Source organism: Sphaeramia orbicularis, chromosome 18 (genome assembly GCF_902148855.1).
Source record: "Sphaeramia orbicularis chromosome 18, fSphaOr1.1, whole genome shotgun sequence".
Taxonomy (NCBI): Eukaryota; Metazoa; Chordata; class Actinopteri; order Kurtiformes; family Apogonidae; genus Sphaeramia; species Sphaeramia orbicularis.
In genome coordinates this window covers 4657642-4680658 of record NC_043974.1, presented here as the reverse complement: position 1 = coordinate 4680658, position 23017 = coordinate 4657642, and the positions used below count along the sequence as shown (strand labels likewise).

Here is a 23017-nt window from a genome sequence, read left to right as displayed (position 1 = left end):
GCTCTGCTATAAACTGTGCTCTGCTCAGAATACACAAGCGGTGACATAATGACATATATTTAGTTGTGTGTTCATAGGGTATCCAGGACGCCCTCCAGAGGGCGCTGTCCTCCCTGCTGCAGGAATCCCCCCGCAGGAGAGTGGCTCTGGTGACGTTCAATGATGAGGTAATGTGAGGATACGACCAAATTTCTACGGTGACTGACAAGGGCCAAACACACTGCAACGGCCCAATGTGTCTGAGTTAGAGAAAACAGCTGTAAGGACAGAAACAATGCAAATTCACAAACTCAAACACAGTCTGGACGAGGGCTGTGTACTGGCAAGAATCTGACGATACAATTCAAATCACAATACTACGATCACAGCATGATATATCGCGATATATCACGATACTGTTAACAAGGTGATATTTTTGTTTTGTTTCTTTTTTTAAAAGATTATTTCCTGGAAAAACTTATAGTGCAGCATTTGGATAAATAAAGTTTTAACATGCGGCTTTACCAGTACAAAAAAACACACAAATAAATAAATAAATAAATAAATAATATTTTACAGACATTACAGTTTAAGATCCTGCTTAAATGTTCATATTCTATTGCAAAAAGAATCCATAATGTTCAGTCCCTGAATCATCCAACATCAGAACATTATTTTTGTGCATTCCCAATAAAAAACAATTACTTGCCTCTTTCAGACAGTAAAAAGTGCTTTAGGATGCTTGAATTATCCAGTATTTAACAAAACAGTGTTATCAATTTCAAAAAACTACATTTATGACCTGCAATATCACAATAGTACTTTTGCAGTAAACAAACAACTGAACAAAATACCCACATGAAAATAGAAATAAAAGAGCCTGAAAAACAAAAAAACAGAAATGAACCTCTGCTATGTCTGCATTTAAATAAACACCTAAAAATATTGACACAGTACTTTTTCATATCGATACAGTATCGTGAAGTGAAATATCGCAATATACCCCTGGTCTGGACCAGGTCCAAAAAGAGGAACGTGATGCAAATGAAACAATGCACCGCAAGAAAAAAAAACACATGAATAATCATCAAATGTTCTGCAAATAAAGAAATGATTCAAACCAAGAAAACATCTGCAAATGAAAACTGCTGCAGAACCAGTCAGTCCAACAGAAGTGCTCCAAACCTGTAGGGGGCAGCGTTTACAGACAACAGACTAGTGTACAATAGAATCTAGTAAAAGTGCTACGCTGCACTAGGCTGTAACTTCAGTTTGTTCCACTGTAGTTTAAACCCTGTCAGTCAGCTGTTCTCTGTCTCTCTCTCTCTCTCTCTCTCTCTCTCTCTCTCTCTCTCTCTCTCTCTCTCTCTCCATCCTGTGTCTGTTCTGCTGACAGCGTCCCCTACAGGTCTGGAGCCCTTCTGTTGGACTGACTGGTTCTGCTGCGTTTCTTCGTTTGCAGATGTTTTCTTGGTTTGAATCGTTTCTTTATGTGCAGAACATTTGATGATTATGTATGTGTTTTTGTTTCCTGCAGCGCATTGTTTCATTTGCACCACGTTCCTCTTTTTGTACCTGGTTCAGACTGTGTTTGATTTCGTGAATTTGCTTTGTTTCTGTACTTGCAGCTGTTTTCTTGAACTCAGGCGCATTGGGCCATTGGAATGTGTTTGGCCCTTGTTGGCCACCATATATTTCACATCTAAAGAAACCATTAAACCATTTAAACAAGTCCGATGAAGACACTGAGCCTCAAAAGGAAGTAGACTCTTGGGGTTCGATGTTCTTACATGTCAAGAACCAATTCAAACTCATTTGATCCTCATCAGGTTGTAAAATTATCTATATCTAAGCTCAGGTGTGACCAACAGATTCCACCATGTCATTATTTATTTGACAAAAAATGAAGCTGAAACGTATAGAACAGGGGTCTCAAACTCATTTTCCTACCCAGCCACTCACTCTTTAAATGTGTGTCTTAAAGAAAAAAACAAAAAAACAATATCTGACCAGTATCTTTGCAGTTTATAACATGACCACAAACAATGGGTTAAATTAAGGCTCTCAAGCTCATTTTCTTTCAGGTTCCACATTCAGCCTGATTTCACCTCCAGTGGCCGAACCAGTAAAATAATAACAGAATAACCTATAAATAATGACAACTGCAAATTTTTGTCTATGTTTTAGTGCAAAAAAACCCCATTAAACCATGAAAATACTTACTTTTATAAACTATCCAAATAAAACAGATGTGAATAACCTGAAAAAACAACAATTTCTTAAGAAAAATAAGTCCAATTTTAACAATATTATGCCTCAACTTATCATTTCTACATGTGCATTACAGATTGGATCTACAAAGACACTAAACCCTTTGTAACAGCCAGAAAATAGTTAAAATTGTGCTGAATTTTCTTTAGACATTTCAGGTTGTTCATATTTGTTCAGGTTATTCACATTTTATTGTTATAGGATAGTTTGTAAATGTAAATATTTTCATAATTTAATGTTATTTTTTGCACTAAAACAAAGACAAAAAATTGAAGTTGTCATTATTTATAGGCATAATATAATATGTTTTTTTTTTTCCACATCAAACTGAGAAAAAAATGTGGAGTCATTCTTTTTTGTAGGTTCTTCTGCTGTTATTATTTGACTGTAGATCACAGTGGTATGTATGTGGAACCTGAAGTTGTACTTTTCAAATTCATCCCAGGGGCTGGATTGGAACCTTTGGTGGGCCGCATGTTTGAGACCCCTGATATAGAATATGACAAACTAAGTACATGGCTCAAATGCATGTGTCCTCCTCCCACAGGTTGTCATTTACGGTGATGGTACTAGTACTCCTCTTACTCTCAGGGACTGGGCATTGGTTGATTACGACCATATATGGCAACAGGGCGTGGCCTACAGCATCCCGCACTGTATCGCAGAGACCTATCAGCAGCTTCTACAGAGAGTCAAAGAGTAGGTACACCAGCACAAACACCCCCCCCACATATGTCCGAGGAGCCTCAGCTAAACCAGCCTCCTTCTGTTTGTGTCCTCAGCCTCCGGGAACACGGGGCCACGTGTCTCGGTCCAGCTGCATTGGCTGCAGTTGCCATGGCATCAAGATACCCAGGGTCAAAGGTCAATTAATGTCTTTAAAACACTGTTTTTTTCCATAGTTTGTGGGTTTTGATGTTTACTAGGGATTTAAAGAATGTCACATGCAAGGTCATGATCACTGGCAGTGATGTGTTTCCTTTATTTCAGTTCTGTTTACAGCTCCAACAGTTCACCCTAGTGAACGGTACCTTTAAAGGGAGCTGTTTGAATATGATGGCCTTTTGTTGTTTGTTAGCTAGGCGCCTAATTTTATTTAAATCAAGGGTCTCAAACTCATTTTCTTTCAGGGGCCACATTCAGCCTGATTTGATCTCCAGTGGGCTGAACCAGTAAAATAATAACATAATAACCTCTGAATTTTTGTCTTTCTTTTTTTTTTCTTTGTTTCTTTAATTATGAAAATACTTTTATAAACTAGCCACCAAAAAACAAAAAAGTGAATAACCTGAAAAAACTGAAATTTCTTAAGAAAAAAAAGTGCAATTTTAACAATATTCTGCCTCAACTTATCATTTCTCCATGTGCATTATGGATCAGATCTTCAAAGACACTAAACACTGAGGAACAGTCAGAAAATTGTCAAAATTCCGCTTCATTTTCTTTAGACATTTCAGGTTGTTCATATTTGTCCAGGTTATTCACATTTTATTATTACAGGATAGTTTGTAAATGTAAATATTTTTATAATTTAATGTTATTTTTAGGACTAAAACAAAGACAAAAATTTGAAGTTGTCATTATTTATAGGCATAATATAATTTTTTTTTTTTTTTTCACATCAAACTGAGAGGAAAATCTGGAGCCATTATTTTTTGTAGGTTATTCTGCTGTTATTATTTGACTGTAGATCATATTAGTCTGTACGTGGAACCTGAACTAAAATGAGTTCCACAGCCTTGACTGTGGAATTTTTGCACTTTGTAAATTCATCCCATGGGCCAGATTGGAACGTTTGGGGGGCCGCATTTGGCCCCTGGGCCACATGTTTGAGACCCCTGGTTCAAATGGAAGGATGCGCTCCCTCCCACATATGGACAGTGGGTCAGAGAAGTTTATGCACCATATTCATCTGGAAAAGATTAGATATACCATTAGGGGTTCCACCTGAAAATTCTATGCCGTTTGGCAGCCTTTCATCAGCTTTGTAGAAAGTATGGAAGCTACCAACATATCTGTGTAACTCCAATATCTGTGTACCTTTTTTGCTTTGTTTTATTGATTTATTTTTACTTTATTTATCCAGCACTTGGGGTGGGTGGGATGGGTTGGAGGTGAGGTGGATACACAGGTGCCAAAACTGGCCCACCAAAGGGTCCAATCCGGCCCGTGGGATGAATTTATGAAATGCAAAAATTACACTGAAGATATTAACAATCAAGGATGTTAGAATCATTTTACATCAGTTCAATCTAAAGTGGATCAGACTAGTCAAATACTATCATAATAACCTATAAATAATGAAACAAGCTAATTTTTCTCTTTGTTTTAGTGTAAAAAAAAAAAAAAAAAAAAAAAAAAGCAAAATCACACAAAAATGCTGACATTTACAGACTAGTTTGTGGAATTGTACCAGTATTCTGCCTGTTACTGAATGTTTTGTGTATTTGAAGATCCACTGTGATCTGAAAGTTGTGATAAAAATGATAAGCTAAGACGTAATATTGTTAAAACTGCACCAATTTTCAGGTTGTTCATATTTGTTCATGTTATGTTCAAGTACAGTTCATAGATGTAAACATTTTCATTACAGAATTTTATTTATTTTTCACTCAGAAACATAGAGAAAACTTCGGAGTTGATATTATTTATAAGTTGTTATCCTATTATTTATATTATTTTACTGGTCCGGCCCACTTTAGATCATATTAGGCTGAATGTGGAACCTGAACTAAAATGAGTTTGACACCCCTGGGTGGATAGGAACTGGATACAACAATTTCATGTTCACGTTGAATGTTTCTTTTTGTGCATTTGAAATTGAAAATTAAAAAAGACCTTGATAAAAAAAAAAAAAAAAAAAAAAAAGTGACACTGCAGACCCAGATGGACAGGTAAAGCACATGAGTGGATAATGACCTCCTGCATGTGATGTGTTGCTCAGGTCATTTTGTGCACTGATGGTAAAGCCAACATCGGACTGGGTGAGATGACCCAAACGGCCTCCGTGTCCCTGTCCTCCCCCCTGGACTCTTACTTCTACAAACAACTGTCTGTGCAGGCTGTGCAGAGCGGGTGAGGACACACAAACACACATTCAACCGGATCACAGGTGTCAAACATGCGGCCCAGGGGCCAAATCCAGCCCGCCAAAGGGTCCAGTCCAGCCCTTGGGATGAATTTGTGAAATACAAAAATTACACTAAGATATTAACAATCAATGGTGTTAAAATCATTTTAATTCAGGTTCCATATACAGATGCATACAGACCAATTAGATTTCTAGTGGGTCAGAACCAGTAAAATATTATCATAATAACCTATAAATAATGACAACCCTAAATTTTCTCTTTGTTTTTTTGGTGTAAAAAAGTAAAATTACATGAAAATGTTAACATTACTAAAGTATATATTTTTTTCAAAAAATGTGAGTAACCTGAACAAATATGAACAAATGGAAATGTCTTAAGAAAAGTAAATGCAATTTTACCAATATTCTGTCTGTTACTAAATGTTTTGTGCGATTGTAACGCACATGTGTAAATGATAAACTGATAAACCGAGGCAGAATATTGTTAAATTGCACTTGTTTTTCTTAAGACAATTCAAGTTGTTGGTGTTATTCAGATTTTTAAGGAAACTTTGTAGATGTAAACCTGATCAGAATATAATTTAATTTTCCTTTTTTCACTGTTATTATTTTACTGGTCTGGCCCACTTGAGAGCAAATTGGGCTGAATGCGGAACTGAACAAAAATGAGTTTGACACCCCTGAACTGGATTATTCTTTCTTTTTTTTATTTAGAAGTATGTTTATTGGTTTTCATTTCTTTAACAATACAAATCTATGATTCAGCCACCAGAGGGCAGACTTTACCATCCATCTGTAAACAAACAACACCAAAAACACTGGATTGTTATGAACAAAAATGGACGTTTTCACACCACAGTTACAAACACAGTACTAAATTCTCTCTTATGAATCCCTGTAGCAGAATGTCAGAGATGCTGTGGTCTAGAACATTCCAATAAGGTTCCCAAACCTTGGTTTGACTTTGAATGTATGACACAGGTCCAGTACTCCAGTGGTACCAGCTCCAACAGCACAGCACCAACCCTTCCCAGCCAGCATGTCCACGTGGGCCCCAGAAGGGTCCCATCTGGGCCGCATAGAAGGGTCCCATGTGGGTTTGTCTGCAGTTTCCATGGTGACCCCACATGTGTTTGCCCAGATCAGAATCAGAATCACAGATCTGATTATATCATATTATTTATTCTTCACACTATTTATACCACGATGTTTATCTTTCATGTCATTTGCACTACTTAAATTCTATGTTCTACAACTATCTTAGTTTGCAATATTATTTATTTTTTAATGTAAATAATTGTGTCTATTACTGATAATTGTTGTCTGTCTGTGAATTCTTGCTCTGAACTGGAGAGCTCTACCTCAGTTTTGTTCTACTTGATACAACAACAAAAAAGTGATTCTGATTCTGATCTGGGCAAACACATGTGGGTTCACCATGGAAACTGCAGACAAACCCACATGGGACCCTTCTATGCAGCCCAAATGGAACCCTTCTGGGGCCCACATGGACATGCTGGCTGGGTTTATAGTGAACAGGTTATTTCTCCTTGCTGCATATGTAAGGATACAATAACGTCTCTGAGTTTGAAGTGTTCCATATCTAACAGAGAGGTCTAGAATAAGGGACATGGATCCATTTCTAGCTTCAGACCCAGTATCTTTTCTATTTCTGTTACAGCACAGGTGTCAAACATGCGGCCTGGGGGCCAAATCCAGCCCGCTAAAGGGTCCAATCCGGCCCCTGGGATGAATTTGTGAAATGCAAAAATTACACTAAAGATATTAACAATCAAAGATGTTAAAATCATTTTAGGTCATTTCAGTCTAAAGTGGATCAGACCAGTAAAATACTACCATAATAACCTATAAATAATGAAACTGTAAATTTGTCTCTTTGTTTTAGTGCAAAAAAATAAAATTACACAAAAATGTTTACTTTTACAGACTAGCCTTTGACAAAAAATGTGAATATCTGAAATGTCTTAAGAGAAGTATGTGGAATTTTTAATAATATTCTGCCTGTTATTTAATGTTTTGTGTATTTGTAGATCCACTGTGACCTGTAAATTGTGATTCACATGTATAAATGATAAACTAAGGCGTAATATTGTTGACATTGCACTTATTTTACCAAAGAATTTTCAGGTTGTTCATATTTGTTCATTCTATGTTCAAGTACAATTTGTAGATGTAAAATTTTCATTACGGAATTTGTTTTTTTCATTCAAAAGTTCTTGTCCTATTATTAATATTATTATACTGGTCTGGCCCACTTTATATCATATTAGGCTGTATGTGGCCCCTGAACTAAAATGAGTTTGACACCCCTGTGTTACAGGGTCCAAACACAGTAATGTCCTGTCAGAGAGCGACCTTTAATTAATTGCCATTCCAACATTTATTTCAATATAAAGTAGCTCCATGTCTTGGATAATCCCTTGTGGTCCAACTAAAGCAAAAATTAATTTAAAAGTAAAAATGTGGGTAATTTACCAACACTAATCTGTCAAATTGTCTCTAAAATGTCCCGTCAGAGAGATTTCGAATACTGTGTTTTGACCTTAATATATCTGACCAGTAATATCTATAATATCATTAATATCTGACCAGTAATATCTGTACTATCGATAATATCTGACCAGTAATATCTATAATATCAATAATATCTGACCAGTAATATCTGTACTATCGATAATATCTGACCAGTAATATCTGTACTATCAATAATATCTGACCAGTAATATCTGTAATATCATTAATATCTGACCAGTAATATCTATAATATCAATAATATCTGACCAGTAATATCTGTAATATCATTAATATCTGACCAGTAATATCTATAATATCTGACCAGTAATATCTGTAATATCATTAATATCTGACCAGTAATATCTGTAATATCATTAATATCTGACCAGTAATATCTATAATATCAATAATATCTGACCAGTAATATCTGTAATATCATTAATATCTGACCAGTAATATCTATAATATCTGACCAGTAATATCTGTAATATCAATAATATCTGACCAGAAAGACTGATAGATGATCCATGAGCCACTACTATCAATGCAATGATTTTAGTTTTTTCTGACATTTAGAAAACCTCCAGATCTTCTAAATTTCAACGCCCTTAAGTCAAAGCATTACGTACAGTTTAATTTTACTTCATCTTCGGGGTCAGTGATTTCAATAATTTCTCATTGGACAACTCATCCTCGACTGTGGTTCTTCCACAGTCTCTGGCAGTACCTCTGTCAGTGCATCATGTCCACATGCATTATTCTTATTTCTCCAACCCAGCCACTCACTCTTTAAATATGTGTCTGAAAAAAAAATAAATAAAAATTTAAAAAAAAACCTGACCGGTATCTTTGTAGTTTAAAACATGACCACAGGCAATGGGTTAAAACAGGGCTCTCAAACTCGTTTTCTTTCAGGTTCCACATTCAGTCTGATTTGATCTCCAGTGGGCCGGACCAGTAAAATAATAACATAATAACCTATAAATAATGACAACTCCAAATTTTTTTCTGTGTTTTAGTGCAAAAAACCCCTTTAATTATGAAAATACTTACTTTTATAAACTATCCAAACAAAAAAGATCTGAATAACCTGAAAAAACTGAAATTTCTTTAGAAAAAATAAGTGCAATTTTAACAATATTCTACCTCAATTTACCATTTCTCCATGTGCATTATGGATCAGATCTACAAAGACACTAAACACTGATGAACAGGCAGAAAATTGTCAAAATTGTGCTTAATTTTCTTTAGACATTTCAGGTTGTTCATATTTGTTCAGGTTATTCACATTTTATTGTTACAGGATAGTTTGTAAATGTAAATATTTTCATAATTTAATGTTATTTTTAGGACTAAAGCAAAGAAAAAAATTTGAAGCTGTCATTATTTATAGGCATAATGTAATATTATTTTTTTCACATCAAACCAAGAAGTACATATGGAGTCATTATTTTTGGTAGGTTATTATGTTATGATTTGACTGTGGATCATATTGGTCTGTATGTGGAACCTGAACTAAAATGCCTTGACTGTGGAATTTTTGCACTTGGTAAATTCCTCCCATGGGCCGGATTGGAACCGTTAGCGGGCCGCATTTGGCCCCCAGGCCGCATGTTTGAGACCCCTGGGGTAAATTGCCAGCAGACATGACTGTTCTACTGACTGCCGTGTTGCGTGTCTGTGTTCTTCTGCTCCAGCGTCATCGTATCGGTGCTGACCTTTGAGGGGACGGACTGTCGCCTGGCTGAGGTGGGCAGACTGGCCGACACCACAGGAGGACGGGTAGGCGAAACAAACGCACCCACTGGCTTTAACTAACTGAGCTCCACTGGTGCTTTATGCCTCTACTCCACTACGTCCTTCTGCTTCTGTGCAGGTGAATATTGTCACTATAGGAACCATAGCAACAGAGATCCAGTTGGCGTCTACGGACAACGTCCTGGCCACAGGAGCCGAGTTAACTCTGCTCGCTGCTGATGGAATGTGAGTGACGACTGACATTAAAAAAAAGACAAAAGTGTTTTCAGGTTGTCGATCTAATTTTGGACTCTACTTGTAGATGTTTTCCCTTTGAGGAGGAGAACGGCCACAAACTAGTGAGAGACATCGGAAATGTGACAGAGGGGCTGGAGATCACCTTCCAGTTCGATGTCAAACCCCAGTATCTAGAGGGTACAACCACTGTTATATGATGAATGAATGAATGAATGAATGAATGAATGAAATCTTTACTTCGAACATGTAGACCAGGGGTCTCAAACATGCGGCCCGGGGGCCAAATGCATCCCGCCAAAGGTTCCAATCCGGCCCACGGGTTGAATTTGTGAAATGCAAAAATTACACTGAAGATATTAACAATCAATGGTGTTAAAATCATTTTAATTCAGGTTCCATATACAGATTCATACAGATCAATTAGATTTCAAGTGGGTCAGAACTAGTATAATATTATCATAATAACCTATAAATAATGATGAATGAATTTACCAAGTGCAAAAATTCCACAGTCGAGGCCTTTTAGTTCAGGTTCCACATACAGACCAATATGATCTACAGTCAAATAATAACATTCAGATTCAGAAAACTTTATTTATCCCATACAGACAATTCATTTGCAGCTTACCACAGACATCAGCCCAGACATCAGCCCACATCCAAAGTGCAATTTGACAAACATAAATAAATCAGTGCACAAATACAGGACTATTGAAAGCAACTATGAATAAATGCAACTATGAACATTATATTATAACCGACAAAAAATAATGACTTCATATTTTCTTCTCGGTTTGATGTGAGAAAAATAATATTACATTTTGCCTATAAATAATGACAACTTAAATTTTTTTGTCTTTGTTTTAGTGCAAAAAATAACATTAAATTATGAAAATATTTACATTTACAAATTATCCTGTTACAATAAAACATGAATAACCTGAACAAATATGAACAACCTGAAATGTCTAAAGAAAATTAAGTACAATTTTAACTATTTTCTGCCTGTTCCTCAGTGTTTAGTGTCTTTGTAGATCTGATCCATAATGCATATGTAGAAATGATAAGTTGAGGCAGAATATTGTTAAAATTGCACTTATTTTTTCTTTTTTTTTTCTTTCTTTATGGAAATCTTTTTTGCACTTATTTTTTCTAAAGAAATTTCAGTTTTTTCAGCTGATTCACATCTTTGTTGTTTGGCTAGTTTATAAACGTAAATATTTTCATAATTAAAGGGTTTTTTTTTTTTGCACTAAAACAAAGACAAAAATTTGGAGTTGTCACTATGTATAGGTTATTATGTTATTGTTTTACCGATCCGGCCCACTGGAGATCAAATTGGGCTGAATGTGGAACCTGAAAGAACATGAGTTTGAGAGCCCTGATGTAGACAGTGAAATCCAAACCAGTATCAACCAACAAAATATAAGTACTGGTACATAAATGATTGATAAGCAAACAAACAAACAAACAAACAAACAAACAAACAAAAATAAATAAATAAATAAATAAATAATAAAACAAATGAACATGCTTGAAAAGAAGTAGGAAGAAGTAAAAACTTACATACCCCTACCCCCAATTTCTATTCCTTATGATCACTATATAGCAGTTATTATTTTGTATAATAATAATAATAATAATAATAATAATAATAATAATAATAATAATAATAATACTGACTGACTGATGACTTTGGGTTGAGCACAGATTCAGTGTAGGATACTGACTACATGGAATCAGACACAATATTAAGAACAAACTGTTGATCGAATGTTTGATGTGACAGATTTTGTCCAGAGGAGCACACTTCCATTTCAACTCCAGCTGACTTTTAAGACCAGAGACCAGCAGAGGGTCACTCGGATCATCACGGAGCAGCGACCGGTCACCACCAGCAGGTACGCATTTATATATCAGAGCACTGTTGGAGAATCACATTTTATCTTCCTTTCCTTCTATGTGTCTGTATTCTCCTGCATGTTCGTTTATAAAGAATAACAGTGAGTTCAGGCGGTCTCAGTTAAATATTTATTTATTTAAAGTAGCAATTGATAAATTGCACACAGCTCTTGGTCTCTTTATTTCCCTGACAACAATATCTTTTGCCAGTTTGTAAAGTCTGATTCACTGTTCTTTTCCAGACCCAGTGGTTATCTAGACATGTAGGTTGATCTCATCTTCTGATTGGTTCCTTGGATAAGTGTCAGTGGGTTGGGTTTTCTCCAGCGGCTTCACGTTGCTCCTTAAGACTCCACCATGTCACCTGTTTTGACGACAGTTAAAATATACACATCCTAGTTCCCCCTTATCTACGCAACATATTTCATGTCTTTGGAAAGCTGCTCTCGTACTAGGTGGGTTGTGTCCCAAAAAATGGACTGGTGTTACCTGACTCTGAGGCACAGGTGTCAAACTCCGGTCATCGAGGGCCGGTATCCTGCAGGTTTTAGATGTTTCCCTCTTCCAGCACACCTGACGGTCGTTATCAGGCTTCTGCAGAGTTGGATGATAGGCTTATCATTTGAATCAGGTGTGTTGGAAGAGGGAACCATCTAAAACATGCAGGATACCGGCCCTTGAGGATCTGAGTTTGACACCCCTGCTCTAAGGTCAAGCAGATGTATACTGACCATGTTTACATCTGGGCCCGTATTCCTAAAGATTCTTAGTGCAAAGAGTTGCTCCTAGTGGCCAAATTCTAAGAAAATTCTTAGAATCATGATGTTTTCTTAGAATTTCCCCTAAAAATGAAGAATAGATCCTAGTAAAGATAACAGCTATTCCTGAAGAATTCTTGCCCTTTAGAGAGCTCCTAAGGTGAGATCTGTTCAGAGCAGGAAGAGGACTTTTAAGGGGAAGAGGAGTTCCCTAAGCAGAGGACAAAATGGCCGACAGAAGAGGCAGGAGGAAGATTCTCCAAACACTGGATGACAGTGAATTAATTAAATGCTACAGATTGCACTGTATAAAAAAAAAAAAAAAAAAAAAGTAAAAAAATGTGTATTATTCTGGCTGCAGGGGTGCCGAAAAAATAACGGAAAATAACCATCACATAAAAATACAGTAATTTTCCATAATTAAAATACAGTTTTTTGCCCTAACTTTACATGAGATTTTGCATATTTTTTTTGACTTTTTAATGTTTAATAAAGAATATTTACATGTATTAAAACAAATTACCTATAAATATATATATAAATAATTTTCAATGAGACTCAGTTGTCCAATCCACTGATAAAAACTGTATTTGGACAGTTTATCAGTGCTTATACATGTTATACATTCACAAAAATACATTTATTCAACATTTTTGTTGTGAAACCTCCCGTTGTTACACAAGATATTTGTCAATTAACAAACAAGTCTGGTTAAACTTACAGAACAAATACTTCTTTCACAGTTAATTATCAGTAATTTTATCTCATTTTATTTATTTATTTATTTTACAGTATTAAACTTTAAATTAACAGTTTAATCTCATGAATAGAAAATAAATATTTGTGAAATTATAATACATTTGCAAATGTATTTTAACTGTATTTTTCTGTAAAAAAAAAAAAAAAACTTTTAAAAACTGGAAATTTTATGGTTATTCACAGTTACAGTTTTTTTGTGTTGTTTTACATTTGACATGTAAAATCACAGTCTATTTTTGTCACTTCATAGATATTTTCCTGTTAACCTAAAAATACAGGAAAAATCTGTAAAATAAACAGTAAAAATTCTGTTAAATTACAGATTTTTTTTTTTTTTTTTACAGTGTGCCAATTAATATGAGCAAATAAATAAAACTATCACGATGTGAATCCTGTGCCAGTGGGCCTGAGTTTTTTCACATATTTTGTCGGATAATTTTAAAGTATAGCTTACTATTCATTTAACAGATATTTTCTTTTATGTGAAATATTATTTACAATTACACAGTCTTCATAAGATTAGATTCTATGATTAAGTTTATCCATTTGAGGGTCCATCCCTTGCCCATTATCACCAAAGTATAGTTTTTTTTCTAGCTTTTAGGATCAACCAATCACAGCTTTTGAAATGATGACTCATACCTAGCAACAGGGTCGACCACACCTCCTCACTAAGATAGGAATTTCTGTCCATTCCTTGCTCAGAGTTCTCTGAGAGTGTTCTGGAATCACTCCTGAGCTAAGACTCCTTGCTTGGAATGTTTAGATTAAGTTAGGAGCTGTGAGAGGATTCTCAGAATCTTTAGGAACACGGGCCCTGATCTCCTAAAATTTACGATCCTATGTGGGCATGTGTATCAAGGTTATCATCGTTAACGAAAACTAACGAAATGATGAAAACTAGCATTGTAAAAACATTTTCGTTAACTGAAATAAATAAAAAGTATAATTGAAAGAAAAAAAAAAACAATAACTAACTGAAACTGTATTGTGTGTTTACAAAACAAACTAAAACGTGTAAAAATTATGGATAAAATTCCCTTCGTTTTCGTCTTTGTCAATGTCAGATTGAAATGAAATCGATTTATTTCCCTCAAGCAATTTTAGCTGCTGGCACCATATGACAGTTAACAGTCCGTCACTTCTCGTCACTTGTCATTTCCAGTCGTCTTCTGGTCACCACTCTACCTGGAAACATGGAGACTAAAGTTGGGAGAAAGCAGCAGAGTCCTGTCTGGGATTTATTTGAATATGACAGAGAAGAAGAGAAAAGATACAACAAAACTAAAATTAAACTAAAACTAAGCATTTAGAAAATCACAAAAACTAATAAAAACTATCAAACCTGCTCTAAAAACAAATTAAAACTAACTGAATTAAAGGGGAAAAAAGTCAAAACTAAATAAAACTAAACTATAATAAAAAATCCAAAACTATTCGAACCTTGATGTGTATTCAAAAGTGTAGCTAAGCTAAAACCTAAGTCCTGTGTTCACAAATCTGCCAGTTTAGAATGTGGACCAAGATGTGCATTCACAAGAACTGTACGACTCACTAGTAAAACAAAGAAATCCAGTGAAACAAAGAAATTATCTTAAAACAATAACTACTACTAACTAATATGTGATTAAACTTAAGACTTAAACTATCTAAAGTAAAATAATATGAAGTATCTTTTAAGATGATTACATTTTGATTAAATGCTAATTAAACGTTAATTCAATATTGATTCATTCTAACAGCACCTGAGCAGAGGAAACAGAAAAAACTCTCTGTTGTTGAGAGAAAAGATCCTGTATTATCAGTAACCCACCATTTTCTCTGATTGGAGTATAAGCACTTCAAATGAGGTGCATCCATTATTCATAAAACTGAAGATGAGCAGGTGTTTTCGTTGGATTTGGACATTTTCTACAACTGTAACCCATCGACATGTGCACTGGTCATTATTTTCCCACTGAATCAACAAGTTATTTAGTAAAACCTGTTGTTTCCAAAGCTGAAGATGATGTCCTCATGATTCTAGTATAATAATATAATAATACTACTGTCATGGAGGAGAAACAGAAGCAGGAAGAACTTCTGAACACATCCTTCAAAAAAAAAAAAAAAAAAATCTAACACCAATTAATGACTTAAGAAAATAGTCTGCAGTGAGTAGTCTTCTTGTACTAGTACTAGTGTCGATTTGTTGTAGTACTATATATTCAACATTATAACACATTATTATTATTATTATTATTATTATTATTATTATTATTATCATCATATTATGACAATTACTGTTATCACTTTATTATAACTTTTATCCTGTGATTATTCAACATATAGTGCATAGTATAATATTGTATTATAATATTATGACATAAAAAGCTACTTCTTCTTCTTCTTCTTCTTCTTATTATTATTATTATTATTGTTATTATTATTATTATCATCGTTATTACTACTTTGCTGCTTGTTCTCTTAGTTCTTTCCATTGTATAATTGTGGTTTTCCCCTCCTGTTTGTTATAGTTATGGTTTTGTTGTTTTCTTGTGTGTGTATTCGTTGTTTGTTCTACTTGTGGAACCTCCACGTCCTGACGACTCTGATCATAGGATCAGTACAGTTCATCTAGTCCAGGGGTGTCCAGTCCTGGTCCTCCAGGGCCACTATCCTGCAGGTTTTAGATGTTTCCTCTTCCAGTCCACCTGACGGTCGTTATCAGAGCTTCATCATAGGCTGATCATTTCAATCAGGTGTGTTGGAAGAGGGAAACATCTGAGACATGGAGGATAGTAGATCCGGAGGACCAGGACTGGACACCCCTGATCTGATCTGATCTGATCTAATCTAATCTAATCTAACCTAATCTAATTTAACTAATCTAATCTAATCTAATCTAACTAATCTAATCTAATCTAATTTAATCTAATCATAAAAAGCATGCAGAGCTTTTGTCCACCTCTTAACATCTACAGTAATAATAATAATAATAATAATAATACTACTACTAATAATAATAATAATAATAATAATGATAATAATAATAATGGATTAGGTTTCTATAGCTCTTTTGGAGGCACCCAAAGCACTTTACATCAAAGTCGTCTAAAACCGAAGGGAAACTGCCTTCAGTAAATAATGATGGAGTTCATCTGAATAATGATGTTTAATGAAGACTGTGTGTGTGTGTGTGTGTGTGTGTGTGTGTGTGTGTGTGTGTGTGTGTGTGTGTGTGTGTGTGTGTGCAGTCAGATCTGGGCTGGCAGCCTCAGCATGGCGGTGCTGGGTGTTCACTGTGCTCAGCTGTGTGCCAGGTTAACCATGGAGGGACGAGTACAGGACGCACAGAGGGAGCTGAGAGCACAGCAGGACCTGCTGCAGCGAATCAGGTACCAGCTGACACAGGGGGGCGGAGCCAGAGCCACAACTATGGCTCAAGTACTGCTACAGTATACTCCTATAGTACTAATACTGCTACAGTATATTCCCATAGTACTAATACTACTACAGTATACTCCTATAGTACTAGTACTGCTACAACATGGTCCTGTGGTACTAATACTGCTACAATATACTGCTACAATATACTCCTATAGTACTAGTACTGCTACGGCATACTCCTATAGTACCAGTACTGCTGCAGTATACTCCTATAGTACTAATACTGCTACAGTATACTCCTATAGTACTAGTACTGCTACAGTATTCTCCTATAGTACCAGTGCTGTCAGTACTCCTATAGTACTAGTACTATTAGTACTATTATAGTACTAGTACTGTGAGTACTCCTATAGTACTAGTATTGTCAGTACTCCTATAGTACTAGTACTGTGAGTACTCCTATAGTAGTACATAAACACAGGTTCGTCCAGGTGAACTCTCGGATCATGGTGCTGATGAGGGTCTGGACTTGGTCCCTGAGGGTCTTCAGTGGCAGCTCACTGCGCCTAATGGGCTAATGCTAATGCTAATGCTAATGCCAGGTACAGGGCATTAGAATGGGTAAAATACAGACTGCATTTCCCTACAGGGATCAGTTGACCTTTAACCTTTTACAGTATCCAGTAGGACAACATGCTGGTAATATAAACGATGTCAGTGTCAGTAAGTTCAGCCATGATGGAGGACATGTTTTATGCAGAATGTTCAGGTGGAATTAATAATATTACTTCTGTCATTATGGGATGCAGTGAAGATCTGCTTGAGCAGAGGATCCAGAACTGAAACCCCCTTTTCATTTCTAAACCCACCGTACATGATGTCAGTTTGTGTCTTTTCTTTTGAGCAGTGTAACTTTAACGGTGACTGTGCTCAGACTCCTTCTGATGACAGACCTGACAGCGTCCACACCAACACTCATGTCCACACACAAACAGGAACTCTGTCATTTTAAGGATCAAGGAAGTGATTCCTAATGTGTGGCTGTTTGTTTGAGTGGATTCACCTTTGATTTTGTAAAACCAACCTGTGTGACTGTTCCTCTCATTGTCCATAGTCAGCAGAAACCAATCCAACAGGAGGAAAATATCTATGGCAACTGGATGGATACCATGACGACCATCTGTGATGACATCGCCACAGAGTCCCAGGTTATTAACTATCGTCTGTGTGACTCTTCAAAGTCTTAATCTGGTGGTTCAGAGGTTACTTCTTAGTCATGGGAGAGTTTATGAGTTTGGTTATTTCTTACTTTGACTTTGGTGACGTAAAGAACAGAGGCCTATAAAAATGTCTGCGTTCAGTCCATGGTCCAACTGCTGGAAATAGGCCTGACAAACTGTCACTGACTCACAAAATGATCATTAGTTTAGTTTTAATTGACTTCAGTTTAGTTGGTGGGTCTTAAACCTGTTTTCAGTGGGTCTTTAACCTGTTTTTGGTGGGTCTTAAACCTGTTTTCTGTGGGTCTTTAACCTGTTTCTGGTGGGTCTTTAACCTGTTTTCGGTGGGTCTTAAACCTGTTTTTGGTGGGTCTTTAACCTGTTTCTGGTGGGTCTTAAACCTGTTTTCGGTGGGTCTTTAACCTGTTTCTGGTGGGTCTTAAACCTGTTTCTGGTGGGTCTTAAACCTGTTTTTGGTGGGTCTTAAACCTGTTTTCGGTGGGTCTTTAACCTGTTTCTGGTGGGTCTTTAACCTGTTTCTGGTGGGTCTTAAACCTGTTTTTGGTGGGTCTTAAACCTGTTTCTGGTGGGTCTTAAACCTGTTTTTGGTGGGTCTTAAACCTGTTTCTGGTGGGTCTTAAACCTGTTTTCGGTGGGTCTTAAACCTGTTTTTGGTGGGTCTTTAACCTGTTTTTGGTGGGTCTTAAACCTGTTTTCTGTGGGTCTTTAACCTGTTTCTGGTGGGTCTTTAACCTGTTTTCGGTGGGTCTTAAACCTGTTTTTGGTGGGTCTTAAACCTGTTTCTGGTGGGTCTTAAACCTGTTTTTGGTGGGTCTTAAACCTGTTTCTGGTGGGTCTTAAACCTGTTTCTGGTGGGTCTTACACCTGTTTTCTGTGGGTCTTTAACCTGTTTTCGGTGGGTCTTAAACCTGTTTTTGGTGGGTCTTAAACCTGTTTCTGGTGGGTCTTAAACCTGTTTCTGGTGGGTCTTAAACCTGTTTTCTGTGGGTCTTTAACCTGTTTCTGGTGGGTCTTAAACCTGTTTTTGGTGGGTCTTAAACCTGTTTCTGGTGGGTCTTAAACCTGTTTTTGGTGGGTCTTAAACCTGTTTTCTGTGGGTCTTTAACCTGTTTCTGGTGGGTCTTAAACCTGTTTTTGGTGGGTCTTAAACCTGTTTTTGGTGGGTCTTTAACCTGTTTTTGGTGGGTCTTAAACCTGTTTCTGGTGGGTCTTTAACCTGTTTCTGGTGGGTCTTAAACCTGTTTCTGGTGGGTCTTAAACCTGTTTCTGATGGGTCTTAAACCTGTTTTTGGTGGGTCTTTAACCTGTTTCTGGTGGGTCTTAAACCTGTTTCTGGTGGGTCTTAAACCTGTTTTTGGTGGGTCTTAAACCTGTTTCTGGTGGGTCTTAAACCTGTTTCTGGTGGGTCTTAAACCTGTTTTCTGTGGGTCTTTAACCTGTTTCTGGTGGGTCTTAAACCTGTTTTTGGTGGGTCTTAAACCTGTTTCTGGTGGGTCTTAAACCTGTTTTTGGTGGGTCTTAAACCTGTTTTCTGTGGGTCTTTAACCTGTTTCTGGTGGGTCTTAAACCTGTTTTCGGTGGGTCCTAAACCTGTTTTTGGTGGGTCTTAAACCTGTTTTCGGTGGGTCTTTAACCTGTTTCTGGTGGGTCTTAAACCTGTTTCTGGTGGGTCTTTAACCTGTTTCTGGTGGGTCTTAAACCTGTTTCTGGTGGGTCTTAAACCTGTTTCTGGTGGGTCTTAAACCTGTTTTTGGTGGGTCTTTAACCTGTTTCTGGTGGGTCTTAAACCTGTTTCTGGTGGGTCTTAAACCTGTTTTTGGTGGGTCTTAAACCTGTTTCTGGTGGGTCTTAAACCTGTTTCTGGTGGGTCTTAAACCTGTTTTCTGTGGGTCTTTAACCTGTTTCTGGTGGGTCTTAAACCTGTTTTTGGTGGGTCTTAAACCTGTTTCTGGTGGGTCTTAAACCTGTTTTTGGTGGGTCTTAAACCTGTTTTCTGTGGGTCTTTAACCTGTTTCTGGTGGGTCTTAAACCTGTTTTCGGTGGGTCTTAAACCTGTTTTCGGTGGGTCTTAAACCTGTTTTCGGTGGGTCTTAAACCTGTTTTCTGTGGGTCTTAAACCTGTTTTTGGTGGGTCTTTAACCTGTTTCTGGTGGGTCTTAAACCTGTTTCTGGTGGGTCTTTAACCTGTTTCTGGTGGGTCTTAAACCTGTTTTCGGTGGGTCTTAAACCTATTTTTGGTGGGTCTTAAACCTGTTTCTGGTGGGTCTTAAACCTGTTTTCTGTGGGTCTTTAACCTGTTTCTGGTGGGTCTTAAACCTGTTTTCGGTGGGTCTTTAACCTGTTTCTGGTGGGTCTTAAACCTGTTTTTGGTGGGTCTTAAACCTGTTTCTGGTGGGTCCTAAACCTGTTTTCTGTGGGTCTTTAACCTGTTTCTGGTGGGTCTTAAACCTGTTTTTGGTGGGTCTTAAACCTGTTTCTGGTGGGTCTTAAACCTGTTTTCGGTGGGTCTTTAACCTGTTTCTGGTGGGTCTTAAACCTGTTTTTGGTGGGTCTTAAACCTGTTTCTGGTGGGTCTTAAACCTGTTTCTGGTGGGTCCTAAACCTGTTTTCTGTGGGTCTTTAACCTGTTTCTGGTGGGTCTTAAACCTGTTTTCTGTGGGTCTTAAACCTGTTTCTGGTGGGTCTTAAACCTGTTTTTGGTGGGTCTTAAACCTGTTTTCTGTGGGTCTTTAACCTGTTTCTGGTGGGTCTTAAACCTGTTTTCGGTGGGTCTTAAACCTGTTTTTGGTGGGTCTTAAACCTGTTTCTGGTGGGTCTTAAACCTGTTTTCTGTGGGTCTTAAACCTGTTTTCGGTGGGTCTTAAACCTGTTTTTGGTGGGTCTTAAACCTGTTTCTGGTGGGTCTTAAACCTGTTTGTGGTGGGTCTTAAACCTGTTTTCAGTGGGTCTTAAACCTGTTTTTGGTGGGTCTTAAACCTGTTTTCTGTGGGTCTTAAAACCTGTTTCTGGTGGGTCTTAAGCCTGTTTTCAGTGGGTCTTAAACCTGTTTGCGGTGGGTCTTAAACCTGTTTGTGGTGGGTCTTAAACCTGTTTTCAGTGGGTCTTAAACCTGTTTTCTGTGGGTCTTAAAACCTGTTTCTGGTGGGTCTTAAGCCTGTTTTCAGTGGGTCTTAAACCTGTTTGCGGTGGGTCTTAAACCTGTTTTCTGTGGGTCTTAAACCTGTTTGCGGTGGGTCTGAAACCTGTTTTCAGTGGATCCAGTGGATCCAGACTGACCATGAGTTCAGGTTCCAGGCCTTTTTGTCTTTGGTCAGAAGTAGGAGGTTAATGGTTAAATGAATACAATATTAATATTCAATCTTAATGTGATGGTAGAAGAATTTTGTTATTCTTTCAATACATTAAGAAATACACTCATAATGTACAGTAGTTTATGAGACAAAACCATTGATTTTAGTCCTTTTTATGGCTCTTGCTTCATATATACATCCCATATTTACCCTTTGATTTGGTTTCTCAGCTTGTCTTTGACTTATAAAATATGTCATGTTATTGGAAAACAAACAAACATGTTTTCTGTATTCACGACCTAATGCTCACAGTCCAAACGGACGTGTCTTTGTGCAGACCCTTTCTGATGAAGCAGCGAAGGTGGTGTACCAGATGAAGAGAGCCAGCAGCGCCACTAACAGAACCACTGAGGGTCCGAGGCCGGCGGACAGGAGGAAGAAGGCACTTATGGAAGCCATCTGAGCTGTGATAGGACATCATCTGCTCTGGAAGGACTTTACCAACTGGCCCTTTACTGTGGAGCACGGCTTCAGTTTTAGGATCATTAATGTGTGAACGAGAGGGAAATAAAGGTTTGGAGAAATCCATCCTTTATCTGTTAATGTGCTGTGACTCATCTGATGTAGGATGGTCATTCGGTTTGTCCACTTTAAGGACATTCTGTACGTTTGAACACATATCAGCCTGCAGACGCCTCAACGCCACCACAACAGGCTAGACCATCATTTATCTATTGGACTTATAGAGGTTTTAATTTGGACTGAAAGCCACACAAAAACTGTTTTATTTCATAAATAATCAGAAGAATGCTTCATGTACCCAGTCTGTCTGAGACTGGTGTAAACCTCTGATAATCTGTTCTAGTTAAATATCAGCGCCTACAACAGTGCACATGCAGCATCTGATGAACTAGCTGTTTGGTCTAAATCTCCTGTTTCTGTGTATGTTTGTCCCATGTGGGGGTGACATCCGATGGTGTGATGGGACAGATACAGAGGTGTGTGGAGAACATGTCAATGTCAAATCAAAACACACGCCTTATGTATTTGCTTCAGCCTTTAATTTTGCATAAAGACAGAGTTGTACAATCTGTCGAATAAAGCGTAAATCTTGCCATTCTTTATACGTCCAGTTTGATCTTTTATATATGCAACACTTTACCTAACTTTGTTTTACAGCAGGGGTGTCCAACATGCGGCCTGTGGGCCAAAACCGGCCCATGGGATGAATTTACAAAGTGCAAAAATTACACTGAAGATATGAACAACCAATTATGTTGAACTCATGTTAGTTCAGGGGCCACATACAGACCAATGGGATCTCAAATAAAACTAGAGCGCAGACCTCCGCCAAGGCAGATCTGTCTCCCCCCACCCCCCACCCTCCAATCACCACCAAAGTTTAATCATTTGTTCCTTGTGCCAGTATCAACATTTCCTGAAAAATCCATAACTTTTTGACTTATCTTGCTAACAAACAAACAAACAAAACCTGGCAAAAACATAACCTCCTTGGCAGAGGTAATAATAGGAAAATAACCTACAATGACTCCAAATATCCTTCTGTTGTTCAAAACTCACCTAACTCAGACTTATAAGTTTAAATAATTTATCTAGCTTTAAGATCTGTGAGAGGACAAACTTAGATTACAAGAGAGGTTGTTAATTTTGTACATTTTTTCTGATCTGTGTTGAACAAATGCCATTTCCACCACACCTCAATATACAACTGCTATATAATTATAAATAATTATAAATAACTTAGACCACTCCAGAATTGTCTGAGACTCAGATCAAAGTGGCCGAATGTGGCCCCTGAACTAATAT

The 23017-nt window shown here is 37.1% G+C and overlaps 1 protein-coding gene across 1 annotated transcript in view; it reads left to right on the top strand.

Moving 5' to 3' along the window:
• The window catches only part of LOC115438509 (circularly permutated Ras protein 1-like), a 54155-nt gene extending 31841 nt beyond the window's left edge, over positions 1–22314 (top strand). The window contains exons 9-19 of the mRNA XM_030162162.1: positions 78–167; positions 2798–2949; positions 3033–3114; positions 5195–5325; positions 9574–9658; positions 9753–9859; positions 9936–10048; positions 11661–11772; positions 16527–16667; positions 17774–17867; positions 21528–22314. Of these exons, the coding sequence (XP_030018022.1) occupies positions 78–167; positions 2798–2949; positions 3033–3114; positions 5195–5325; positions 9574–9658; positions 9753–9859; positions 9936–10048; positions 11661–11772; positions 16527–16667; positions 17774–17867; positions 21528–21653 (1233 nt within the window). The 3' untranslated portion in view covers positions 21654–22314. The remainder of the gene's footprint in view (positions 1–77; positions 168–2797; positions 2950–3032; positions 3115–5194; positions 5326–9573; positions 9659–9752; positions 9860–9935; positions 10049–11660; positions 11773–16526; positions 16668–17773; positions 17868–21527) is intronic.
• The last annotated feature ends 703 nt before the right edge of the window (positions 22315–23017 follow it).